Below are 26,633 nucleotides of genomic sequence, written 5' to 3'. Positions count from 1 at the left end.
CATTCCCACCGCACTTTCAGATTTAGAATCTTTCAGTAAGATTTCTGGGTATAAATTCAACTTTGGCAAAATTGAGATATTTGCTATCAATAAGCCTACCAGTGAATACCCACTAGATAATTTACCATTTAAAATTGCCACCTCTTGTTTTGTTTATCATGGTGTACACGTGGCAGATACACTAGGTAATTTGTACATGAAAGATTTTGAACCATTACTGGTACAAATTAAAGGAGACTTTGAACAATGGTCTCTCCTTAATTTGTCTGTTGCTGCTAGAATATTTTTTTCCATGATTTTCTTATTTATTTCAATGCATTCAAATTTTTCTCCCTGTTTCCGTTAGGTAGATAGTCTCATTCTTGAATTTATTTGGAAGAAGAAAATCTCCTAGGTTATGAAAAGAGTTGTTACAGAGGTCTAAGATACTAGGTGGAATGGCAATGCTGAATATTTTATTTTATTATTAGGCAGCAAACATTAGAAATTTGAACTATTGGCTCCAATATGAGAATGTAGGGGAATGGGTTTGGGTGGGTTGCTCTTCGGAGGGTCGGTGTGGACTTGTTGGGCTGAAGGGCCTGTTTCCACACTGTAAGTAATCTAATCAAACCTTGATGCTCTTCCAATTTAGCTGACTGTTGAGGCAAATTCCACCCATCCAGTAACATTAAAGGCTTTATTTCAATCACCTCTCCTTTCTTCAACCTCTATTTACATGAACAGTGTAATTGTTTTATCCTGTCTTAAAGTTTGGTTTCAATTTAGGCACCTCTTTGGCTTTCAGTCATTTTTTGGCAGCAAATCATATTTGTCCCCCATCTTTAGTGGACAGTGCCTTTTCTGGTTGGGCTAAATTAGGAATAAAAACTGTGAAAGATTCATGTGTCGATGCATTTTTGCATCTTTTCAACAATTAGTTGATACGTTTTCACATCCTAAAAGCCACTTCTTTAGATACCTCTAAGTTCACAGCTTTGTCCATAGTTTATTTCAGGTTTTTCTCATCCTTACTCATGATTCTGATTTTGATATCTTTCTAAAACCGCTTTCTTCATTAAAGGGGCTATTTCAGCTATTTATTCAAACATCCATAAAGTATGCTCAGATTGTCTCGATTCTGTTAAATCTATCTGGGAGGCAGATCTGGAAGAGGTAATTCTGGGTGATGTGTGGGATGAGACTTTACAAAGGGCACACAGATCTTCTATCGGTGCAAAACACTGTTTTAGTTATGCAAGATTCTACACCGCGCCCACTACACCAAAGCTCAACTTGCAAACATATTTGAGGAGGTGTCTCCGTCCTGTGATCGGTGTCAACAGACTCCAGCAAATTATATGCACATGTTCTGGCTTTGCCCTTATCTTAGTAGATATTGGACTGATATTTTTGACACCTTATCTAAAGTATCTGGCAAAAATCTTACTCCTAATGATATTACCACTTTGTTTGGGGTGTCACCCTCTTTACCTAATCTTCCTTCCTCTAAAAAAGACATGATATCATTCACTACCATATTGGCCAGAAGATGGATACTGTCAAAATGGAAATCCCTAATTCTGCTTACTCATACACACTGGAATAGAGATGTGTTATACTTTCTTAAATTAGAAAAAGATTAGATTATCCTTATCTGGCTCCTCTAACAACTTTACAAAAATCTGGAACCCTTTTCTTTCATATGCTAAGGCTGTTGTCTTTTTAACTGTTCCAGACTGAGGTATCTAAGATTGTGGCAATTTTTTTTTCTTTTCTTTTTCTTTTGTTATGTAGTTATCTTACTTCTGGTCTCATTTATTATGGTTTTATGCTTTGTAAATGTTTATATTTATTATGGTTGCATGTCATTCTTTTCTTTATATTTTTGGGGGAGGTATGTGCCGTGGGGAGGGTGATCGGGGATTTCTTTACTGTTGTTTATTGCTTGCGATTGCACCTTGTACTGCTGTCATTTTTTGAAGAAAAATCAATTCTAAAAATATGCAACGATGGTTCAATTTTTTTTAAAAAGTGACTTTGGTTGCAGACCAGCATTTCAACAATCTGGTGAATATTTTCAGAGTATGTGGTTTTTATTCAAAGAGTATTTGCATATTTATCTTCCTCTTAACCATTTTGCATGTTATGCTTTAACCTGGCCTTGTGCAGTTGAGGCATGACTTCAAGTTCCTTGTATTCTATTCTCTTGATATATATGGCAATATTCTATTAGCCTAAGTTTGTTTGTATCTCCACTGTATCTAGCTTTGTATCACTTACTGACCACAGGAGGCCATTAGATCTGTTATGATCCTTTTGGCAGTTCTTAATTTTCAGATTTCCAGAGTTTACTGACCTGTGTTCCTACTGCTACTGTTTACTAAGAATGATTATTGAGGATATTGTATCCCATGTGATAGCTTGGCATATCTTCTACCGCCCACCAACATTACTAATTAATTACTAACCACCAGCTTGGCATCATCAAAATTGACCCCTCCATCTGCTGTGTGAGAAAACCCGCTGTTGGCCCTGGTGCTCATTTTGCAAATGTTTAAATTTCAGCAATCATTTTTATGCAGTTCACATTAAGGTACAACCTGCATTTAAAGAGCAGCAGGCTTGTTAGATCAAACATTACTGCTAAGGCTTTGTATTGTGTATAAAGTTTGGCAACAGCACTGAGGAGCAGATAGCACTACCAGAGACATACCGGTTAACTCACATTCAGATGGAAGTAGCAAGTATCTGTATTTTGTTTGTTGCCTAGTTTGTATGATCACAACTCATATGTCCAAAAATATTTTTAACTTTGTACACCCCAGTCCAACACCAGCACCCCCAAACCAAAAATAATTGTGCTATCCAAATTCTAGCCAGACCTGTTTTGCTTGATTTGAACCTTTTAGCTGACAATACATTTGCTTACATACAATTTGTAAAACGTTCATCCCCAACAATACACAGAGCATTATTCCTCAAAATTGGGTATGTAAACTTAATCATCTTACAATAACAGTGATTTGAAGTGCCAATCTGAAGAGAAAAGTCAAATCTTTTGAAATAAACATTTGCTCAGGTAGTGGCTCTATCTTGCCAAAAACAGATATGTACAGCCAGATTTAGCCATCATTGTTGAAGGTGGGAGTTTCTGACACTGGAGAAATAGAATCATTCCTTTCATTACCAAACCAGTGGCTTATCTAAGGTGGATATTCAAAATCGTTTTGCTCACCAGGGGATTCACTTGATTTGCCACCACAACTCTCTCAAGTCAAAGTTAGCTCAGAGAAGTATTTGAAATATTGTTTTGGGTCCATACCTCAGGAAGGATGGACTGACTGTGGAGCGTCTTCAGAGGAGGTTCATAAGAATGGCCCCAGGAATGAAAGACTTAACATATGAGGAACGTTTGAGGATTCTGGGTCTGTGCTTGATGGATTTTAGAAGAATGAGAGGTAATCTAATTGAACCTTACAGAATACTAAATGGCCTGCTCAGTGTGACTGTTTGGAAGATACTTCAATTGGTAGGAGAGACTAGGACCCAAGGACACAGCCTTAGAGTAAAGGGAAGACCTTTTAGAACGGATATAAGGAGAGTGGTGAATTTATGGAATTCACTGCCACAGCGATAGCTTCTTGAGTATCAAGGGGATCAAGGGTTACAGGGAGAATGGGGTGGAGAAATTTACCAGCCATGATTGAATGGTGGAGCAGACTCAGTGGATTGAATGGCCTAATTTCTGCTTCTAAGTCTTATTGTCTTATGATCTTAAAACTATTTTTCTGATAAAGAGTCATCTAGACTCAACGTTAGCTTGCTGTGTTTCTATGGATGCTGACTGACCTGCTGTGATTTTCAGCATTTTTCATTTTCAGTACAGATTCCAGCATCTGCAGTATTTTGCTCCTACTTTTCTCTGTCTCCTTTATAGCGTCATAGGGTCACAGAGATGTACAGCACAGAAACAGACCCTTCGGTCCAACTCGTCCAGGCCGACAAGGTATCCTAAATTTCCATTTCTATTTCCATTTGCCAGCATTTGGCTCATATCCCTCTAAGCCCTTCCTGTTCATGTACCCATCTAGATGCCTTTTAAATGTTGTAATTGTAACAGCCTCTACCACTTCCTCTGGCAGCTGTTTTCATACACGCGCCACTCTCTGCATGAAAATGTTGCCCCTTAGGTCCCTTTTTAATCTTTCCCCTCTCACCTTAAACTCATGCTGTCTTGTTTTGTGCTCCCCCACCCAGGGTAAAAGACCTAGGCTGTTCGCCCCATCCATTCCCCTCATGATTTTATGAACCTCTATGAGGTCATCCCTCAACCATTGAAGCACCAGGGAAAATAGCCCCAGCCTATTCAGCCTCTCCCTATAGATCAAACCCTCCATGCCTTGCAACATCTTTTATAAATGTTTTCTGAACCCTTTCAAGTTTCACAACATCTTTTCTGTAACAGGGAGACGAGAATTGCACACAGTGTTCTAAAAGTGGCCTAACCAATGTCCTGTACAGCTACAACATGACCTCCCAACTCCTATACTCAATGCACTGACCAATAAAGGAAAGTGTACCAAATGTATTGTTCATTATCCTGTCTACCTGCAAGGAATTGTGACCTGCATTCCAAGGTCTCTTTGTTTGGCAACACAACCCAGGACCTTACCATTAAGTGGATACGTCCTACCCTGATTTGCCTTTCCAAAATGCAGCACCTCACACTTATGTAAATTAAACTCCATTTGCCACTCCTCAGTCTACCAGCCCATCTGATCAAGATCCCATTTTACTCTGAGGTTACTTTCTTTGCTGTCCACTACACCTCCAATCTGGGTGTCATCTGCAAACTTCCTAACAATACCTTCTATGTTTACATAAATGACAAAAAGCAGTGGACCTAGCACCAATCATCAGAGAGTGAATCTTTTCCAAATAGGCAATAATAGGAACATGCAGGTACTTAAAAAGTCTCAAATGCTCAGGCCCATATTTTCTGATGCCCAGACATCCATTATTCCACCAAAGTAGAGTCTGAAGGAATTATCGAGGAAATTTGAAGATTCCGCTGTGCAGTCCCCTATTGCTGGAAACCTCGAGGCTTTCAACAGTTCCAATGAAATTAAGCAAAATAGTTACTCAGGAAAAGTTAGACCAGTAAACACATAGTCTAACTCCTGAGTCACTATTAAACTGACAATACTTACATTTCTTTTTTACAAAAGTATGCTTTCTTTATAAAAAAGTTTACACACGTACACAGTCAACAGAGCACTTCACATCTGTACAGTTTTTACATATGGAGAACAAACAAACCAACCCAAGGCATTTTCTTAATTGTATAAGACTATATTTACATAATTTGAGGAATGGGAGGATCTGATAACTGAATGGACCCCTTATAACTTCGGTAGAAAGACCTTAGATGGTGATCTTGCCCCGCCCCACCCCACTGTAACCTGACAGCAAGTGTTAGTGTGTCCCTCAGCAAGTAGTCCTGGGCCTTGGAATGTGCCACTCTGCAACACTCAGTCGCGGTCACTCCTTGTTCTGGAAGATCAACAAGTTTTGGGAAGACCAAAGAGCATCTTTATAGCATCATAGAGATGTACAGCATGGAAACAGACCCTTCAGTCCAACTTGTCCATGCTGATCAGATATCCCAACCCAATCTATTCCCACCTGCCAGCACCCAGCCCATATCCCTCCAAACCCTTCCTATTCATATACCCATCCAGATGCCTTTTAAACGTTGCAATTGTACTAGCCTCCACCACTTCCTCTGGCAGTTTATTCTATACACAGACCACCCTCTGCGTGAAAACGTTGCCCCTTGGTTCTCTTTTATATCTTTCCCCTCTCATCCTAAATCTATACCGTCTAGTTCTGGTGTCCCCGACCCAGGGAAAAGACGTTGCCATTTATTCTATTCATGGCCTTCATGATTTTATAAACCTCTATAAAAGTCATTGAGTTGTTGATCCTCCAGGCACAGTTCATGTTTGCCTCGGTATGTGTTCCGGGGAACAGACTGCAGAGCACAGAATCCCACATCGCAGAGTTGCTTAGACTGACCTCACCAAAAACTGTTGCATCTTTCATTAGACTTCCTTTGTAAAGGGACATTCCAGCAGGACATGTGTGACAGTCTTTATCACCCCACAACCATTTTGAGCGCAGTATGTGGTGGCACAGACCAACCAAGCTGACATGAAGGATCTCAGAGATAGAGCCCTTCTCACCACCAGCCAAGCGATGTCCTAGTGCTTGTTGGGAAGTTCTGGTGTTGAGGCATTCTGTCAAATGACTTTGACAGTCTGCACAGCGAACCACCCTGTCTTTTTCCTGCAGAGTCTCAGGGATGTTGCGTGCTGACCACGTCTGGATGGACTTGTGGTCACAGGTGTTTTACTTTGCAAATTTCTCTTTAAAGGACAGGTGAGACAGAACAGTTCAAACACTTGGAGCATTCCCAGGCTCCAAGGGAAGTTCCATCGTTTGCAACAGAGGACAGGTAAACCTCGGTATGTAGTGATACACCGTGTTTGTGTACTAAGGATGTATGCGCAGCTTGATGCAGCCACAGAAAGGTGAGGGCAGCATTTTGTACGTTCTTCTCCCCCTTATCTAGAACTTTGTACATGGTCCAACTTAGACCCGAGATGGCTCGGGTCCCTGCAACAGTGCAGGTTCAGGGAATGTTCCAGACCTGCACCACATACAATAACAGAGAGAGTGCCTCACACCTGATGACCAGGTTTTTTTCCCACAGTGGAGAGGGAACAGCACTCCCCAAAGCCTAGTTTCTGCCTTAGCTTAGGGATATGCTCCTCCCAAATTTTCCAACCCAAACAAAACCCCCCTGAAAGCTACCAGAATCAAAAGTACAGCTCTGCATTTCTGAAGGAGGCCTGTGCGAAAGGTGCTCTCAGATACACAACACTTCTGTATTTTATAAACACAAAGGGCTGGAATGGGAATCTGCATGAGATTGCCATTCCTTGCAAAATTTGGCCCAATATTTTGACTAAGATAGCAAGATAAATTAGCTTACATTTGAGAAATTAGAAATTTGCATTTTACTTATTATAACCAAGAATCATGGGAAAATGGCTGTTCCCACAGTAAAATTTGCTTAATGCTCTTTTGCATATTTAAAGTTAAATAAAGCAGCTGTCAGTAGAGTTATTTCAATCAGTTCCCAGAAAAAGGAGTAAATGTCCTTGGGTTCCTTGTCACGATTCCTGAGTCACACTATAATTTAATTAGAAATTGGCCAGTAACTGATGCATCCGGAATCATGGAGGTCAACTTATGAGAATGATTAATGATACAGAATCCAAGAACTGTGCAACTCACTTCTGGAAGTGAGTTGAACTCATTTGAAAAATTGAGTTTGCAGTATTTTGATTTGCTGGCAAAACTCAAAGTGACATCCCACATTCATACTGACGACACACAGTTCTCCCTCACTACTTTCTCATTCTCATTACTGTTAATTTTATATTAATTGTATTCGATTCTATACAGATGGTGGGGATTAAGTGTTGATTCATTTGAATTCCTATGAAAAGACCCAAGTTCTGTTAGGAGATGCGTGCTTGTAATGTGTAATCACAAATAAAAGTGTGTAAACACTGATTGCAATTAAAACCATAAGGCCATAAGACATAGGAGCAGTATTAAGCCATTGGCTCAGAATCTGCTCTGCCATTTGTTCATGATTGATATGTTTCTCAACCACATTGTTCTGCCTTCATCCCACACACTCGATCACCTCACTGATCAGGAATCTATCTATCTCTGTCTAAAATATACTCGATGACTTGGCCTCCGCAACCCTCTGCAGCAATGAGTTCCACATGCTATTTGGTGTACCAAGATCCTTTAAGCAGCTGCACAGCCAAAATGCTTAGAGGGAACGTTGAATGCAGCAACTTTGCACTTTGGTAGGAAGTGAAGGGACTATTTTTTAAATGGGGAAAGGCCTCAGAAATCTGAAGCACAAAGGGATTTAGGAGTCCTGGTTCAGGATTCTCTTGAGGTTAAGTAGCAGGTTCAGTTGGCACTTAACAGGCAAATGTAACGTTAGCAATCATTTTAAGAGCTTTAGAATACAAGAGCAGAGAGGTTCTGCTCAGGCTGTCGAGGACTCTGGTATTTGGAATATTATGAGCAGATTTGGGCCCAATATCTCAGGAAGGATATGCTGGCATTGAATGGAGTCCAGGTAATATCTACAAGAATGATCCTGTGCTGAAGGGCTTGTCAATGAGGAGCAGTTAATGACTCTGTCTGTACGTGATTGAGAAGGCTGATGGTGAATTTAATTGAAACTGACAGAATACTGAGAGACCTGGATAGAGTGGACATGGAGGAAACATTTACACGAGTAGGCAATAGTAGGATACAAGGGCCCAGACTCAGTGAAGGGACGATCCTTTAGAACTGAGATGAGGAGGAATTTCTTCAGCCAGAGGGTGGTGAATCTCCTAACCTGTCCAAGTCTTTCTGCAGCGTCTCCGTTTCCTCAACACTACCTGCCTCTGCCCATCTTTGTTTCATCTGCAAAATGCCCTCAGTTCCTTCATTGATATTGTTCATGTATAATGTGAATAGTTGTGATCCCAACAATGCTTCCTGTGGAACTCTACGAGTCACTTCCTGCCATCCTGAAAAAGACACCTTTATCCCAACTCCTTGCCCTCTGCCAGTCAGCCAATCCTCTATCTATGCCAGTTCTGTGTTTTTTTGATCAACTTTCTGAATTGTAGCATGTCCAAATTATTACACAATCGATTAGATTCCCTATAGTGTGGAAACAGGCCCTTCGGCCCAACTAGCAATTTAGCATGATCAATTCACCTAACCTGCACGTCTTTGTACTGTGGGAGGAAACCGGAGTACCCGGAGGAAACCCACGCAGACAGCCGCCCAAGGCTGGAATCAAACCCAGGTCCCTGGCACTATGAGGTAGTAGTGCTAACCACTGAGCCATCATGCTGCCCAATCCTGCCCCGGGGAAACGTCTCTGGCTATTGACTCTATCCATGCCTCTCATTACCTTGTATACCTCGATCAGGTCACCTCTCTTCCTCCTCCTCTCCAGAGAGAAAAGTCCAAGCTTAATCAACCTCTCTCCATAAGACAAGCCCTGCACCATGTAACATCCAGGACTGATAAGCAATAATATCCTTCAATTAAAAATTTGCAATTCTGAACTCTCTTCTGTGTTGAGTTTCTGCAGTAAACACATGCTCATACAGAGGGACTCCACTTCTTTACCCTTTTATAAATGACTTGGATGAGGAGATTGAGGGGTGGCTTAGTATATTTGCAGACGGCACAAAAGTTGGAGGTGCTGTTGATAGTATTGAGGGCTATTGCAGGCTGCAGCGTGACATTGACATGATGCAGAGTGGGCTGAAAAATGGCAGGTAGAGTTGCACCTGGATCAATGCGAAGTGATGCATTTTGGAAGGTCAAACATGAATGCTGAATATAGGATTAAAGGCAGGATTCTTGGCAGTATGGAAGAACAAAGGAACCTTGGTGTTCAAGTGCATAGTTCTCTCAAAGTTGCTACCCAAGTGGATAGAGTTGTTAAGAAAGCATATGGTGTTTGGCTTTCATTAATGGGGGATCGTGTTTAAGAGCCGTGAGGTTTTGCTGCAGCTCTACAATCCCTGGTGAGACCACACTTGGAATATTGTGTCTAGTTCTGGTCGCCCTACTATAGGAAAGATTTAGAGGCTTTGGAGAGCGTGCAAAGAAGGTTTACCAGGATGCTGCCTGAACAGAGGTTGATTAAGCTTGGACTTTTCCCTCTGGAGAGGAGGAGGAAGAGAGGTAACCATTGAGGTGACCCGGTGATCTCTTTTCAAGTCAGGATGGTGAGTGGCTTGGAGGGGAACTTGCAAGTTGTGGTGTTCCCATCTATCTGTTGCCCTTGTCCTTCTAGATGGAAGCGGTCGTGGGTTTTGAGGGTGTTTTCTGATCATCTTTGGTGAATTTCTGCAGTACATCTTGTGGATGGTACACACTACTGCTACTGAGCATCAGTGATGGAGGGAGTGGATGTTTGTGGATGTAGTGTTAATCAAGCAAGCTGCTTTGTCCTGGATGGTGTCAAGCTTCTTGAGTATTGTTGGGGCAGCACTTATCCAGGCAAATGGGGAGTATTCTATCACACTCCTGACATGTGCCTTGTAGGTGGTGGACAGGCTTTGTGATACCCGCCGCAGTATTCCTAGCCTCTGACCCGCTCTTGTAGCCAGTGGTGAGTTCAGTTGAGTTCCTGGTTAATTATAATCCCCAGGATATTGACAGTAGGGGATTCAGTGGTGGTAGCACCAATGAATGTGAACGGGTGCTGGTTAGATTGTCTCTAATTCGTGATGGTCCGAGCCAAGCAAGAATGTTACTTGCCACTTGTCAGCCCAAACCTGGATATTGTCCAGGTTTTGTTGCATTTGGATACAGACAACTTTGGTGTCTGAGGAGTTATGAATGGTGCTGAACATTGTGCAACATCAGCAAGTATCCCCACTTCTGACCATATGATGGAGGGAAGGTCACTGGTGAAGCAATTGAGGTTGTTGGGTCTAGGATGCTACCCTGAGGAACTCCTGCAGAGATGTCCTGGGACTGAGATGACTGGTGGCAGCTGTGGAGGGGGAGTGGTTGGGGGAGGGAGGGAGAGAGAGAGAAAGAGAGAGGAACAGAGAAAGAGCTCTCATTTTGAATCCAATGTGCCATCTTCAGAGATTGCTGTGCTTCTTTTCTGCCTGTCTCTGGGGTCAGACTCAATCATTCAAAGTCTTGGCAACTTGTTTGATCCTGATCTGAGCTTCTGACCCTATATTCTCTTCATTACTAGGTCCACCTACTTCTACCTCCATAGTATTATCCATGTTAACTGTTGCGGGGGCTCAGCATTCCTCTAAACCTGATCATTTCAATATTTTCCTGGCCAACCTCCCACTTCGCTTCCTCTATAGACTAGAGCTCTTCTAAAATTCTGCTGCTTATTGCTCCTGTACTTGCTGACCTACATTGGCTCTTGATGCAGCAGCATCTCATTAAAAAAATGGAGAAATTGTAAAATCTCTGCATACTCACCTATTCTAAAATTATCTGTGGCTCTGTGTTGAAGTTTGGTTGATATGGGTCCTTAGGACAATTTGTTATGTTGAAGATGTGACATAAATGTGAGTTGTTAAGTACATCTAAACAGTGCTACATATTGATAGGATCTTGAGAATACAAACGTATTTGAAATGCAATCTGACACACTGAAGTTTATTAGGAATCACTTATATAATGAAACCATGAATGCTTTTGTCTTCTGCAGCTGTGATTCGGTGTCAAGCCAGAAACAGGAAAGAAGAAACAATGGAAGTTCATCTGACAGGTGTCGTCCCTGGCTCTTCATGTGATACAACACAGACCCAAACCAAACCCCCTTGTATTTACAATCAAGAGGGTGGTCAGGGCGCCAGTGGTAGGTTACAGAGTATTACAGATTGGCTTTCTTTTCATTTTAAGTTAATGCCTCATCTTGAAAACATTCAAAATAAAGAAGGCTATAAAAAGACACCACTTTCTAACATAGTTGTATTCATTAGATTGCTTTGTAGTTGACTAGCAATTATTATTTAGAATAACCATGACAGAGCAATTTAAAACAGGAACAATAGATACAGCAATGTTAGTGACTCTCATAAAGATCTTTTGTTTCCTGTAAAGTAGCATTTCCTTACTTTACATTTGCAAATACAGTTTAAAATTACTACACTAGTTATGAAGCACTTTGGAATGTCATGTGGCAGAGTATGTTGCACACATGACAGATTAGAGTTGCCTCAGTAATCTTAATGATTAGTCTATAATGTGCTTCTGACTTCATCTTGCAATGGTGCTGAGCAATATTCCTAGTTTCTGCCATAAATTCCATTTATCAACTTGCAGCAGTATTTGGCTCCAGTGAACAGCTTGCCTTGTCTCTCATTGAGCAATGTACCATGTGCTCTCTCATTCCCTGACAAATTTAAAACATACGTGGGTGCTCTCAATTTGTCACTGTAGCTTCAATTATATAACTGGCAGAAATCTAAGTGCATAATATTATAGGACACTATAGCTACTTGAAATCTAAAATAAGAACAGTGCTAGCAGTTCTGGCAGCATCTCTGGAGGAAGAACTGAACTGTTCTGTAGAAGAATTGACTTGAAACGTTAACTCTGTTTCTCTCCGCATAGATGTTGCTAGACCTGCTGGGTTTCTCCAGCAATTTCTGTTTTTACTTTGTTAACACAATACTTCTGGACATCCTGCAAAAACATTTGGTGGGCAATTGGGCGAACCACAAGGAAATTTCCAGCATTGATCTCACAACCTAGGTATCTCAGACATACATGTCCATGATGTCACCTATGCAGAAGAGTCCACCTGGAATGTAGTTGTTCTTGGAAGAGTAAGTGGGCAACAGATCTTTCATCTGTGGTGGTTCTATAAACGTGTCTGGTACAATGTTGATTACTTGAAGAGTAATGTATCTATTCAACAAAGACCTAATCTACACACTGAAGATACATTTCAATCTGCTCCAGAGAGAACATTTTGGCACATTTTAGAACAGTTCAAAGTCCATAATGGTTCAACTTCAACATCTCTCAATCTATAGAAACATGGAATGTCTTATATTCCTCAAACCGAAGACAAGGAACGAAGATCCCTTTTGATGTTTTTATTTGTTGTCTTACTGTTAAGCTGGTAGAAAAGGAGCAGGAGTAAAACATTTAGGTGATCGATCGTGGGTGGCACAGTGGCAGGTTAGGTGAATTGGCCACGCTAAATTGCCCGTAGTGTTAGGTAAGGGGTAAATGTAGGGGTCTGGGTGGGTTGCGCTTCGGCGGGTCGGTGTGGACTTGTTGGGCTGAAGGGCCTGTTTCCACACTGTAATGTAATCTAATCTAATCTACTTTTCAATATGATCATCGATGATCAAACACTTCAATGCCTTTTACTCACTGCTTCCCCACAGTCCTGCACTCTGTGGGAATCAGAAATCTTTAAATTTCTATATTAAATATCCACAACGACTGATCTTTCATAGCCCTTTGTGATGCAGAATTTCAAGGGTTCATACTGAATGAGTAAAACAAAAATTCTCCTAATCTAAGATTGAAGTGGCACTCTCCTTGTTATTTAGATAAATTAGCTTTATTTTCACGTCCCGTGGTTCTAGATTGCCCAACCAAGGAAAACATCTTACCTGCATCTGCCAGCTTTATCCCTTTAAGAATTTTGCAAGTTTTAATCAGATCAACTCTCATTTGTTTCAAAATTCTAGTGAATCCAGTCTCCATTTGCCTAATCTCTCTTCATAGAACACTCCTGCATCCTGGAAACAAGTCTGGTGAATCCTCCTTGCACTCTCTCTGTGGCAATAATATTTTTCCTGAGATAGAATCATACAGCATGGAAACAAATCTTTTGGTCCAACCAGTCTATATCAAACATGTTCCCAAACGAAACTAGCCCCAACCTGCCTGTGCTTGGCCCACATCCCTCCAAACCTTTCCTATTCATTTACTTATCCAGATTTTTCATAAATTTTATAACTGTACCATCCACTACTTCCTCTGGCAATTCATTCCATACATGAACCACTCTCTTAGCAAAAAAAGTTGCCCTTGTCCTTTTTTCATCTTTCTCCTCTCACCTTAAAAATATGCCCCCTAGTTTTGAACTCCCCCACTCTTGTCATTCACCTTATCTGTGCCCCTCATGTTTTTATAAACCTCAATAAGGTCAACCCTCAACCTCCAAATTCCAGTGAAAAATGTCCAATCTTTCCAGTCTATTTTTATATCTCAAACCGTCCATTCCCAACAACATCCTGGTAAATCTTTTCTGACTGCTCAAAAGTTTAATAATATCCTTCCTGTAACAAGATGACCAGAATTAATATTACACAATAATCTATTATATGGTCTAACTAAACTCATGTATAATTGAAGCAAGACTCGACTACTCCTGCACTCAAGTTCATTAGACTTCTTAATAGCGTGTTGCATTTGCATGATAACATTCATGACTTATCGATAAGGACAGCTAGGTCTCTTTGTGCATCTGTATTTTCTGACCTCGTATCGTTTAAGACATACTATGCACATCTGTTTCTCCCACAAAAATGGACAATCTCATATTTTTCCACCCATTCACTAAACCTGTCCAAATTGTCCTGTACAATATGTGAAAATATTATGCTTATTCCCCTACACCAATATGTTATAAACAGTTGGCACCCAAGTGCTAATCTTTGGCAACCTGTAATTAATGGGATATAACAATGTGAGAATGACCGTTGTATTCCTATTCTGTTTTCTGTCTGTTAACCAATCATTAATCCGTGCAGTACAAAACCTCCTACTCTCTGTACTTTAATCCTTCTAACCTGCTTCTGGTGGAGAGAGTTTTATCAAACATCTTATGAAAATTTATGTGTACTGTATCTATCAACTCTCCTTTATTAATTTTGTTGTTAGCATCTTCAATAATTCCAGCAAGTTCATCAAACAAAGTTTTCCATTTGCAATTTGCCCCCAAGATTATGATCAAACCAGGTGTCTATGTATCACAGCCTTTACAATGGGTCCGTAGTTTGCCGTTTTCTCTCTCACTCATTTCTTAAATAGCAAGGTGCCATTTCCAACCGCCCAATCTTATAGAATAATTTCAGAATTTTAAGTATTTTGGAAGATAATCATGAATACATTGATTATCTCTTTAGCAATCTCCTTCAACGTTCTGGGATGTCTATCATCAGGTCCTGGGGATTTATTAACTTTCAGCTCCATTAGTCTCTCCAGTACAATCTTCTTACTAATGCCAATTACCTTTAACTCCTCATTCTCCCTGGCAACTTGGTTTTTTAGTTCTGCAACATTTTTACCATCATTCTCAGTGAAAGTCGACACAGAGAAATCATTTAGTTTCACTGCCATTTCTGTATCCCCATTATAAAGTTTTCTAACTTTGTCTGTATTGGATCGCATTCACTTTAGCCAAATCTTTACTTTTATGTGCCTATAGAAGCTTTTACAGTCTGTTTTTATGTTTTTGTTCAATTACGTTCATATTCTATTCTCCCTTCTCCTGTCAGTTTCTTGATCCTCCTTTGTTATATTCTATAACCTCTCAGTCCTCAGAATTACCACTATTTCTGGCAAATTTATAGGCTGTTACTTTTAATCTAATACAATCCTTAACTTCCTTAATTGTTGGCTACAATGCCCTGACCTTTTGTTGAGTTTTAATATCTTGAAGGAACAGAATTTGCTCTAAGCCACATAACAGATCTGTAAAAATGATTATCAATTTTCTAAATATAGCCAGTGCTTTTTAATATATTTTCCGAATCTACCTGAGCCATTTTATTCGTATTCCCTCCATAATTCCTTCTGAATAAACCACCTTTCCCATATAATGTGAAATTCTATCATAATGTGGTCACTAATCCCTAAGAGTTCTTTTATAATGCGATTATGAATTTGTCCTTTTCCATTACTTAAGATTGGATCTAAAAGAGCATGTTCTTTGTTGACCCCACAACATGTTCCTATAGAAATTAATCCCTAACACACTCCAGAACATGTCCTCTACATCTTTTGCAGATTGAAGTCATTCTTGATAGTTATGTCACCCACGCTAATTGCTTCTGTTATCTTCTTATCAATACCATGTATCATACAAACATGACTACTCAGTTGTCTATAAATAGCTTTCACTAATGGCTCTTCCTCTTGTTGTTTCTTCATTCCACTCAAACAGATTGCCCATATTGTTCTTCTGGTGTGATATTCTCTCTTAGTCATGTACTGATCCCATCCCTTATCATCAGCACAATATCATTTCCTTTTCCCTCTTGTTGGTCATTGAATATCTTTTCATATCCCAGTCCTGATCACCTTGCAGTCATGTTTTTGTGACAATTAGAATCACCATTATATATATATATCTCTATTTGTCCCTTCATATCTTCTTTTTGAAAATGGTGAAGAGCAATTTGCTGATTTGGCATTATTCTGCTTTCAAACCTTAATGATCAACTTTGTTTCACGTACCTTTAGTCTCCCTAGCTTCTGTTACCACTTCTACTTTCTTCCAAATACATTTATAGGAAGTGTGACTGACTTATTAGCCTTCAGGTTCCCATCCCCCTGAAAAGCCAGTTTAGACCACCGTTCAGCACCAGCAACATTCCCTGTGAGATTATCTGTTTCAGTCCCAATAAGAAGCAACTCATCTAACTTTTACAGTTCTGACCTGCCCCAGATCTGGTCCCATTTCTGCATAAAACTGATGTTCCCCCTCCCTTTGGTTCTTCAGCCAGATATTCAATTGAAGAGCATGCCTGTTTGTATGCTCATTAGCATATGGTATTGGAATAACCCTAGAATTACTGCTCTTGAGATCCTGCTTTTTAATTTCCTCCCTAGTTCTCCGATATCTGCCTTTAGGTCCTCATCCCTTTTCCTATCTATGTTGATGGCCCCCAGCCGCTCTATGAAATCATTGACTCTGGCACGAAGGAGATAATGATATCTTGATGGGAAGTGAAATTAATTATTTCACATAAAAATTATTAATGTTATGACTGGAATGAAATGCTGATAAAACAAGGATAATAGTCTCAGAAGACTCCTACATTACCTAAGTGATTTTTATTCGACTGTCTGGTAATCATCTATCCCTCTCTGCCTACATGCTTCTGGTCTGTGCTGTGACCACCTTTCTAGAAGTGCTATCTATGTAGTCCTCTGCTTCAGTGATGCACAACAATGACTCCAGTGACTGTTCTAGTGTCAAAACTTGGAGCTCAAGGTTGTGCAGTTGGTCACATTTCCTATAGGCGTGTTTGTCTGGGATATATAGTACGTTTATGACTTCACAAACAAACTCAAACTAAGTATCCAAATTTCACTTTGAAGATTAAAAATACTGACCACTGTCAACCTCACTCTCACTACGCAGCTTACTCTGACCATGCACTTTGATGAATACTCACAAGACTTGACCATACCTCTATTTAAAAGGGACAGTATGTGAATGGAAATTGGAGGAACCAGGGAATGCTTGCAATGGATATGCATGCTGCAAGAGCAACACTTTTATTTCAGGATGCACCCTTGCAACTATTATTGCATGCAGTCTGGAGTAGGAAGAACAGACTGTTTTACATCAGTGGGGAGAAAAGTCATGTGGCTGTCATGAAGGAGGTATGACTGGAGATCATTGAGGAAGTGAGCACCATTGTCCTGGATGCAGCATGAGAAATGTCTTAATTGCCCATAAAAGGGACTATGTTTTGCTGATTTACTTACATCTTTGGGTTTGGAGTGCACCAACATCTTGCATATGAATGTACAAGGTGTGTTTAGTAAGTTTGCTGATAACACTAAAATAGCTGGTATCGTGATTAGTGAGAAAGGTTATCAGAAATTGCTGCAGAACCTTGATTAGTTGGGGAAGTGGGCCGAGAAATGGCAAATGGAGTTTAATATAGATAAGTGTGAGGTCTTGCATTTTGGAAAGTCAGGTCAAGGCTGGAGTTTCATGGTGAATGGTAGGGCCTTAAGGAGTATAGTGGAACAGAGTTCTTTGAAAGTGGAGTCACAAGTAGACAGGGCAGTGAGAAGGCTTTTGGCACACAGGCCTTCAGTGAGGGTATAGAGTATATAATTTGGGAAGTTATGTTGCAGTTATACAGGACATTGATGAGACCGCAGTTGGAGTATCGTGTTCAGTTTTGGTCACCTTGTTATAAAAAGGATGTTATTAAACTGGAAAGAGTGCAGAGGGAATTTACGAGGATGTTGCTAAGGCTCAATGGTTACAGGGAGAGGTTGGTCAAGTTAGGACTTTTTTTCTTTAGAGCATAGGAGATTGAGGTGGAACCTTTCTCAAGGTGTATAAGATCATGAGAGACTTGGATAGAGTGAATGCACTCAGTCTTTTTCCCAGGGTTGGAAAATTGAGGACTAGAGGGCATTGGCTTAAAGTTAGGGGGGAAAGAATAAAAGAGAACTCGAGGACCAACATTTTACACATAGGGTAGTACACATATGGAATGAGCTGCCAGCGGAAGAGGTTGAGATGGGTACATTAACATTTAAAAGGCATTTGGACAAATACATGGAAAGGAAAGAATTAGAAGGATATGGGGTTAGTGTGGATGGGCACTTTGGTTTAGACCAGTTTGGGCCTGTCTCCATGCTGTAGGACCCCATGACTCTATAAGGCCCATGCAGAGGCATTTCTTAGCTACCTTGTTGGAGTTCTCCATGCCCCACTGAATAAATGGAATAGAGGACAGAGGGCCTTGCTAAACCATCACTTGTTTGTGTTGCAAGGGTTATCATTACTGCGGTCATGTTACCATAAAGGCACAGAGAAATTGAGAATGCGCCAGCAAGCCCAGATCCACACCAGCCTCTATATAAAGAAGTCTCAGGTGAAGGTCCCCTCAGGTTTCAGAGTAGGTGCAAAAGCTCACCAGTCTATTATCTTGATGTCATTTTTTCCAAGTGAGCAAGGTGCATTGCTGTACAGGCTGAGGATATCCCAGAACTCCATCACTGGAATATGTCTACTGCTGGAGCAGAACCGATATCTGAAGAACCTGAGATCTGAAGGGGTTATGTGGTTATTCTACCCTAGTGGCCATCAAGGTGACAGTTGGGGTAAAATTTTATATGACTGGCTTCTTCCATAGATCCACTGGGAACTTGTGTGGGATTTCTCAAACCTCAGCCTCAATGTATCTCAAGTTGTTGCCAAGGCAATTTGAGCCAGAATACACCATTTCATCTCTTCCCCCTGTGATGATGTCAGTGCTGCAGCTCAAGCTGTAGCTTTACCAACACAGCTGCCATCTCATGGTGCAGAACCTGATAAAATGTACACAATTAAGCGCATCATAACAGCTGAATTGAAAATGTTTCCATTCCATCAAGGTACAAATCATCTGCATTCATTGGTGTCACATCTTAGAAGTTTGTGTCAGTTCCCTGGAAGCTGCCATGATATCTTTGTCCTTGTGAACTCTCAAATTTATGCTTCATTTCAAAGACCAGATGACTTACAAGGATGGCTACTGTGACCATGTCTGGTGATTCCATTACACAATCCCTGACTGAGGCTGAGTGTCGATTTAGTAATGTCCATTCTTCAACCACAGATATGATGGAGTAGATGATAGGCCTTCAAATGATGTGGTTCTGATGCTTGACTCGGTACAGGGTCTGTCATAATCCAGACAGAGTATGCTACATAATCCTAGCAGGCAATGAGAGTATTTGATGAATTCTGAAGAGCTTGGAGAGCAGCAGCATCTTCCGAGGAGGAAAATGAGGACATTGAGCAAGGGGAACATCACCACTTGTACGATGGAGTGATACAGATGGCCCAAGAAATTGATAGTCCAGTGACATTATCCCTATGTAACTGACTCCCCATGAAAAATGTGAGAAACCAATAAATATTGAAATTCTGCATGATTCAGACTTTTTTTTATCCTATTCTTCAACATTAATTAACAAAACATTTTCTTCCAAAGGGAAAATGACATTGATATAATAACCTTGTACTGTGCACTAGATTATATTGTTGTCATTTTTTAAAACTAGATTTTCTCAATAAATTCCAATTCTAGTTTGCTTTTTATAGTTTTCTGATTTGCTTACTTGGTATATCGTGAGTAGAATAATGTGGTTTTGCTATTTTGGTTATATACCAGGCCTTAGATTTCACATAAGGCAGTTTGCCATATTTATTAATTATTAACCATAAAAGTTTGTCAGAAGGAAGCAGAGATTGGCAGGTAAACCCCAAAGCCCAATCTTTTCTTTTCTTGTGGCAGTGAAAGTGTAAAGCTTGCATAGTAATATTAACAATTGGCCAGGGTGCAGCAAAAATAGAAAAAGAAATGTGAGCACAGGATTGGAAAGTGCTTGAAAAAAATACAAGAACACAATGATTCTGAATAATTGTGACAGGGATGCAATGTCACATAATTCTATTGTACTTTGCTAGGATTGAATACTCAGTCAGGTACCAGATATACCAGATCATTGTGTAACATTGAAACTCCCATTTATCTTGTAAATGACGGTTGACACAGAGAGGCAAAGGATGAAACTTGGTAAGTCAGAATTTCCAGGGCTTCAGCCCTCAAAAAAAACCTAGCCTAAGATTTCCTCAGTTATATCAGATGAAATAAAGATGATGCAATGCCAGTTGTTTAAGAAAACCATGCCACTTGAATAAATGGTGCATTTATATATTAAAATCACAGAAAAAATGTTATCCTTTAAATTTTACATGTTCCCTCAAAATTTTGTTCACAGTTTGAGCTTACTTGTTAAAACTAGCCCCATTAAAATCATGGAGGCTCATTTGATGAAGTAATTAACATAATGGTTTTTAAGACCATTTTGTTTATTTTGAATGTTCATGTTCCCTTTCTGTACAACGTGGTTATTGAAAATGCAGACTAGCCACCAAAAGCAAGCACCACAGTCTATTGACAGTGACTTTTTATTGACAGTAACAATAGTACCAAGTTAATGCTTACATCATGAACATTGTGGTAGGTGACAATTAAATTTTGAAATGGATAAATTTTTCATTCTGAGGGTAGCTACTAATAATATCATGAAAGACAATGGCAAATAGAGAACTGCTTAAGTGGAATTTAGTTTTTGTTAAGGTTTAATGTGTTTTATATAAATCTCAACTTAAAATGCCCATTCTTATTGTTTTCTTGGAGGTGTATATTTTCCAATTACGTTCCTTTGACTTTTATGGAGCAGCTGTACGTATGAGCATTGTTCAAATAACTTGATTACACAATCTCTGAAGGATCACTCATTGGGAGGATCTCAACTAGCTCTTCCTTACAGAAACTTTAAAAAGCCTTCAATGATGTGCCTGCTGAGTTCAATGATTGTAAAACGTTTGGCAAGAATTTGGAAGCTAAGTTAATTCTGGATAGAGGCAAACCATTGGTGTTTGGACCATTGAACTGGAGCACTGTCATAACTGGAGATAATGGGCTGTAATTTGCCCCAGCAGTGCAACGAATGATGTATATCATTAGTTAGACTTTTCTTTCCCCATTTATTCATCTTGATAATTTGTGTCATATGTTATTGATGTGCTAATGACGTAAGTGAGGCAAACCAGACAGCTCGGACCTGAGTGAACATGGCAAATAACCAATCAGGATTAAATTAAAAGTTCAAAGACTGAAAAGGAAGTATTAATGAGAATGGTGAAATAAGTTTGATATCAGGTATAAACAAGTGAAATGTAGAGAAGAGATATTGGAGTAAAAGAGAAAATAGAGCTTTCATGATGAGAATGGATGAGGACATTGATTGGGATAGGTATAAGGGCCAAAATGCCTACTGAGGTCAGGAAACAGTTAATTGAGTCTTAAAAGATACCCAAGCAAATCTTTTCTACAGCTGATGCAACAAAAAGTAAATTGAATCAATGAAAATGAGTTTTACAGCAAAGAATGTGGCACTTATTTGTAAAACTATATTTTCAAATTAGCAATCAGTACATTTTTGAATACCATAGAAATTGACATATGAGAATATGGTTGAAACGTGGTCTTGAAGTAATAACTCAGTCATAACATACTGAATAGTAGAGCAAGCTCGAAGGACTGAATGGCCAACAATTGCTTCATATTTGCTGTTTCTTTTTATGAATATCAAATAACATTATTGTTTAAGATTGGTATATTTTAATCTGCAGAACTGTTTTGAAAGCAGTATAATCAAAACTTGCTTTCCTTTGGATGTATTACTTTGAATTTCTTCACCACAATACCTGATACCGGACTGGGTTAAATTACATTGCCCTTTTCCAAGCAAGTCTTAGCCTAGTTTATGAACAAGTAATAGAAGCTGATTGACTGGTTTAATATTTCTAGTAGTGGTTTTAAAAATAATCAGTTGATGCTCCAAGGAATCATATAGAAGGAACTTGATATAGAAACAAATTATTGCAAATGCTTGAATTATGAATTTCAGGGGGAAGTGGTTAGAATCATATCTGACACATAGGAAAATGGCTGTGGTTGCTGAATGTAAGTCATCTCAGCTCCAGAACATCTCTGATCTGGACAAGATTGGACAATATCCATACTTGGGCTGACAAGTGGCAAGTAACATTCGTGCCACACAAATGTCAGGTTATGACGATCACCAACAAGAGACTATCTAACCACCACCCCTTGACATTCAGTGGTGTTACCACCACTGAATTGCCCAATAACAACATCCTGGGAGTTATCATTGATCAGAAACTCAACTGGACCCACCACACAAATGCAGTGGCTGCAAGAGCAGGCCAGAAGCTTGGAATACTGCAACTTGGAATACAACAGTAACTCACTTCCTGACTCCCCAAAGCCTCCCATCTCTCCCCACCATCTACAAGGCACGAGTGGGAGTGAAATGTAATACTCTCCTTTTGCCTGGATAAATGCTGCTCCAACAACACTCAAGAAGCTTGACACCATCCAGGACAAAGCAGCTCACTTGATTGGCATTGCATCCACAAGCATCCAGTCGGTAGCAGCAGTATGTACTATCTACAAGATGCACTGTAGAAATTCACTAAAGATCCTCAGACAGCATGTTCTAAACCCATGACCCACTTCCATCTAGATGGACAAGGGCAGCAGATATATAGGAACACCACCTATATTTCCCCTCCAAGTCACTCACCATTCTGCCTTGGAAATATATCACTATTCCTGTGTCAAAATCCTGAAATTCCCTCCCTAATGGCATTGGGGTCAATCCTCAGCAGGTGGACTGCAATAGTTCAAAAAGGCAGCTCACCACCACCTTCTCATTGATGGTAACTCAAGACGGGCAATAGATGCTGGCCAGCCAGCGATGCCCATATCCCACAAAAAATGAACAAAGAGAAAAGTCTGTACTGAAAACAGAAAATTCAGGAGATCACAGAGGGTCAGGCAGCATCCATGGAGAGAACACAAGCTAATGTTTCGAGTCCAGATGACTCTCTTCTTCAGAGCTTCATTTTCCAGCAGTCATTGTGTATCCTTCAAATAGGAACCAATGCATCACTAACAAATATAAAGAGTTTCTAGCACCAGCATTTTAAAAAACTGCAGGAATTGCTTTATTCACTGTGATTGTTTTAACACAACATTGATTTGTTCAGATTTCAGGAAATTGCATCCTATCTTTCCCTTGTTCCCTGCATTTACAAAATGAATTCAGCTCCCTTACTCCACAGCAGAACCACAGATCCACAAAAACATAACTGGAATTTGTAGCTGCTGTTGGAATGGTCACGTAAAAAAAAATTACATTTTGTATTACTCACATTCTTAGCTTTTGCAAGGACAGTATTTCTCATAACTTTTTTGCCAATGACTTCAATCTATTCAGTGTCCTTCTCAAGGATTAATTTCCTGAATACTTCCAGCATGTATCATTTATTGTTGACCTTTAGGCCTATATCTCTGACTGCTCACACAGTGAACTCTGGCTTTCAATGTTGCAATGGGAAATTGTCAAGTTGATGCCAGGCATTTCCTCACAAAGTGAAACAGTATTTGAATGAATGCTATACCTTTGTATAATGAAGGAATATGTGGCTGGTTGGATTTTTAAAATCTTGTCACTGCGAAGTTACTTGAAATGACATGGATTACAACATGAGGAATGAACAATTCTGAACAAATTTTTGTTTTGTATTACTGTTGCAAGGTGTCAGTCAACTTATTTTTGTGTGTTGCATAAGTTAACTCTTGAAATAAGGTACAGAAAAAGAAGAATCTGATAAGATTGTGCACAAATATTTTGCAATCTAATTTTGAAGCCTAATCCAGAGATCGTGTTGATGCTGTTGACTCTTGGAGCAGTTTTAATTGAGTAGCTGGCAGTGGAGATGTTAATATTGTCTTTCTGATCACAATTACTAAAGGACTCCAAACATCTCTGCAGATACTGGAACAAACACGCAACTATGGGAACTATTTTCACACACAAGCTCAATGCCAGCAGGAAGACAGATACAGATCCTGCACATTTGTTGTGAGAGGTCCTGCAGTTGTCATGCAGCACTGTACAGTGACAGTCCACTGTACACTGTACTGTACGCTGTACAGTAACCTGACACTTCCCTCTTTTCTCGAACATAATGTGGAGGTGCATTGGTTGGACTGGTACATCGCATCAGTTGTATGTCACTTCGATCTTTTACTATAAATTCTGTGTCCTATGATCCTGCCTCACTAGTAATCTGATGAAGGACCAGCACTCCAAAAGCTTGTACTGTCAAATAAATCTGTTGGACTATAACCTGGTGTTGTGTGATTTTTAACTTCTTGAACATATACTGATGCAATGATTCACTGTGAGGTTGGTGCACAGAAAGGCAAATGAGGTACCAAAGACTCACCTCATCTTTGCAACCATCTTAAGCTTGACAACTACTATCATATTGGAGGTCAGCTGCTGAGCCGCTAGTTGTAGCCTGGGTTTCCTTCCCTTTCATATGTGCCTGTCATTTCTTAGCCCCTCTAAAATAAGTCTTACAACTAAATGCAGAGAAACTCTGCCTTTAAGGCTGGGTTCATGTTCCACTGGAATGGTTCAACAGGTTGATAATCAGTCTGCTAATCCCTCCAATACTTCCACATTACTCCCCAAAGGGAAATTAAATGTGTGTGAAAATGCAAAACAAACTTAGTTTTCTGACATGTTCTTACTATCACTCTGATAAGCATGCAAATGATGATGAGTATGAATGCTTGCACACACTTGCATTATTTTTGACTGATTCTGTGTAAAATCTGTTTGTGAGCCAATGTTTCATATTGTCAAGTTCATTGAAATGTCACATGGGATTTCTCTGTTTGTACAGCAGGACAAACCCCAACAGGAGACTTTTTTTATGAAATTCAGTTTGAGACAGAGAAGGCCAGAATTCAAATGGAGTCCACAATTGCAGTAAACTTTGTGAAGAAGAAATGGGACACAGAAACAGGCATTGTCACAATCACTTTCAACATTATTTTTGCACCATATAAACCAGTCAGGTATGTGAATCATGCAACATGAACCACAAGGTCATCTTTGACTATACAAAGTTTGTGTGAAACTAGGTAAGAGGTTTTCAAGACATTCTCAAAATCAAATAGAGTAAAACAAAGTTTCATTTTTTTTTGGATGCACATGGGTCATAGCTGGATATTCTAATGTTTTAATGTCAGAATTTTCTGTCAGAGTTGTTGCTAGATTGGCCACAAAGGCTATTCCTGTGTTGTCAAAATGTACCAAACACCAGTGGCACATGAGAATTGTATAATCATCTTAATAAATAATTACCATCAAAGTTAAACTGCAGATAATTTTACATTGTTGCATCCAGCATTTATGTTTTGGAAACAGCCTCAAACTTGAGTCGGTAGCCAAATTACCATGTTAACTTCAATGATGTGGCTTGCTTATTTTTGTAAAGACCATTCTGTTGGGCTCCCAATGTGCCTGATATTACAAGCAATTGGCTAGGATTTGGATTGCCATTTTCAGTTGGAACTGCTTGATGCATGTGCACTCCCAACATTTTCATAAGTTGTAAGGCTAAAGAGTCAACAAATGTATGATTGGAATTAGTTTTATGGGGGATTGGAAGAAAGCTTTCCACAAAAATAATTTGGGTCTCTGCTGATGTGTGACAATTGTCTAAGTGACAGTGACTTGCCACTATTCCATCTGCTCACCATCTTCCATCCTGACACAACTACCTTGAAACAAATATTTGCTGCGTAGTTACGACATTGAACATGCTACAACAGTCAAGTTCCTAAAAGTCAATATTTACCCAATATCTCATAAACATGAATTACATTGTATTCAATTAAGTCAGTTGAATAACACTAGCGGGGGATTATGCCATAGACAAAAATGTACTCTTGCTTTTGCAAATCTTGCTTTTGCAAATCAAATAATCTTGATTAATTCTGATGAGCAATAATTCATCTATTTGTTCATTGATATTTCAAAGCATCCATCAAAGTTCTGCACAATCCTTGAAATTCAGCTATCACTATGAAAAGTTTACGTTAAAATTTTAGCTTAATTTATTTACATGGTGTGTGTAAATTCCCAGGTCACCACTTCCCTTGTTAAGTTTAAGGTGAGTCCACCAGTTACTGTGTAAAGGATCATTCCTCAGTAAAGTGCAGCACTGTTTATGTCTCTTCACAAGTGCATAAGGGATTTGTACTGTGACGCCAGTGATGGTGTTTGACTGCCCTGGGCCCCTGGTTTGTCCTGACCTTGTATAGCTAGGACCATTCTCATTATGTGGTTCAAAGCATACCATGCAACAGGTGGAATTTCTCACAAGCAACTTGGTCGTGACAACCTGTATTCTCATTCCGATTTGAAGGATATCTGTTTGTAGGTTTTGCTCAGGAGGGTTGCTGCATTTGTGTCAAGATGGAAGGTGAGCAGGAGGTGGATTTGACATATCATTACAGAGTGGTAATCAACATCATTTGCTTTTATTAGCCTTAATC

At 39.7% G+C, this 26,633-nt stretch overlaps 1 protein-coding gene across 1 annotated transcript in view; it reads left to right on the top strand.

The window, feature by feature from the left end:
- Positions 1-26,633, top strand: part of LOC122555067 (cilia and flagella-associated protein 47-like) — a 497,478-nt gene that overhangs the window by 427,202 nt on the left and 43,643 nt on the right. The window contains 2 exon segments of the mRNA XM_043700727.2: positions 11,339-11,488; positions 24,974-25,148. Of these exon segments, the coding sequence (XP_043556662.2) occupies positions 11,339-11,488; positions 24,974-25,148 (325 nt within the window).

The sequence above is a fragment of the Chiloscyllium plagiosum genome, unplaced genomic scaffold (assembly GCF_037043375.1).
Source record: "Chiloscyllium plagiosum isolate Xiang-an unplaced genomic scaffold, Cpla_swu_hap1 HiC_scaffold_12, whole genome shotgun sequence".
In the NCBI taxonomy this organism is placed as follows: domain Eukaryota; kingdom Metazoa; phylum Chordata; class Chondrichthyes; order Orectolobiformes; family Hemiscylliidae; genus Chiloscyllium; species Chiloscyllium plagiosum.
This window is presented reverse-complemented; position numbering and strand designations above follow the sequence as displayed.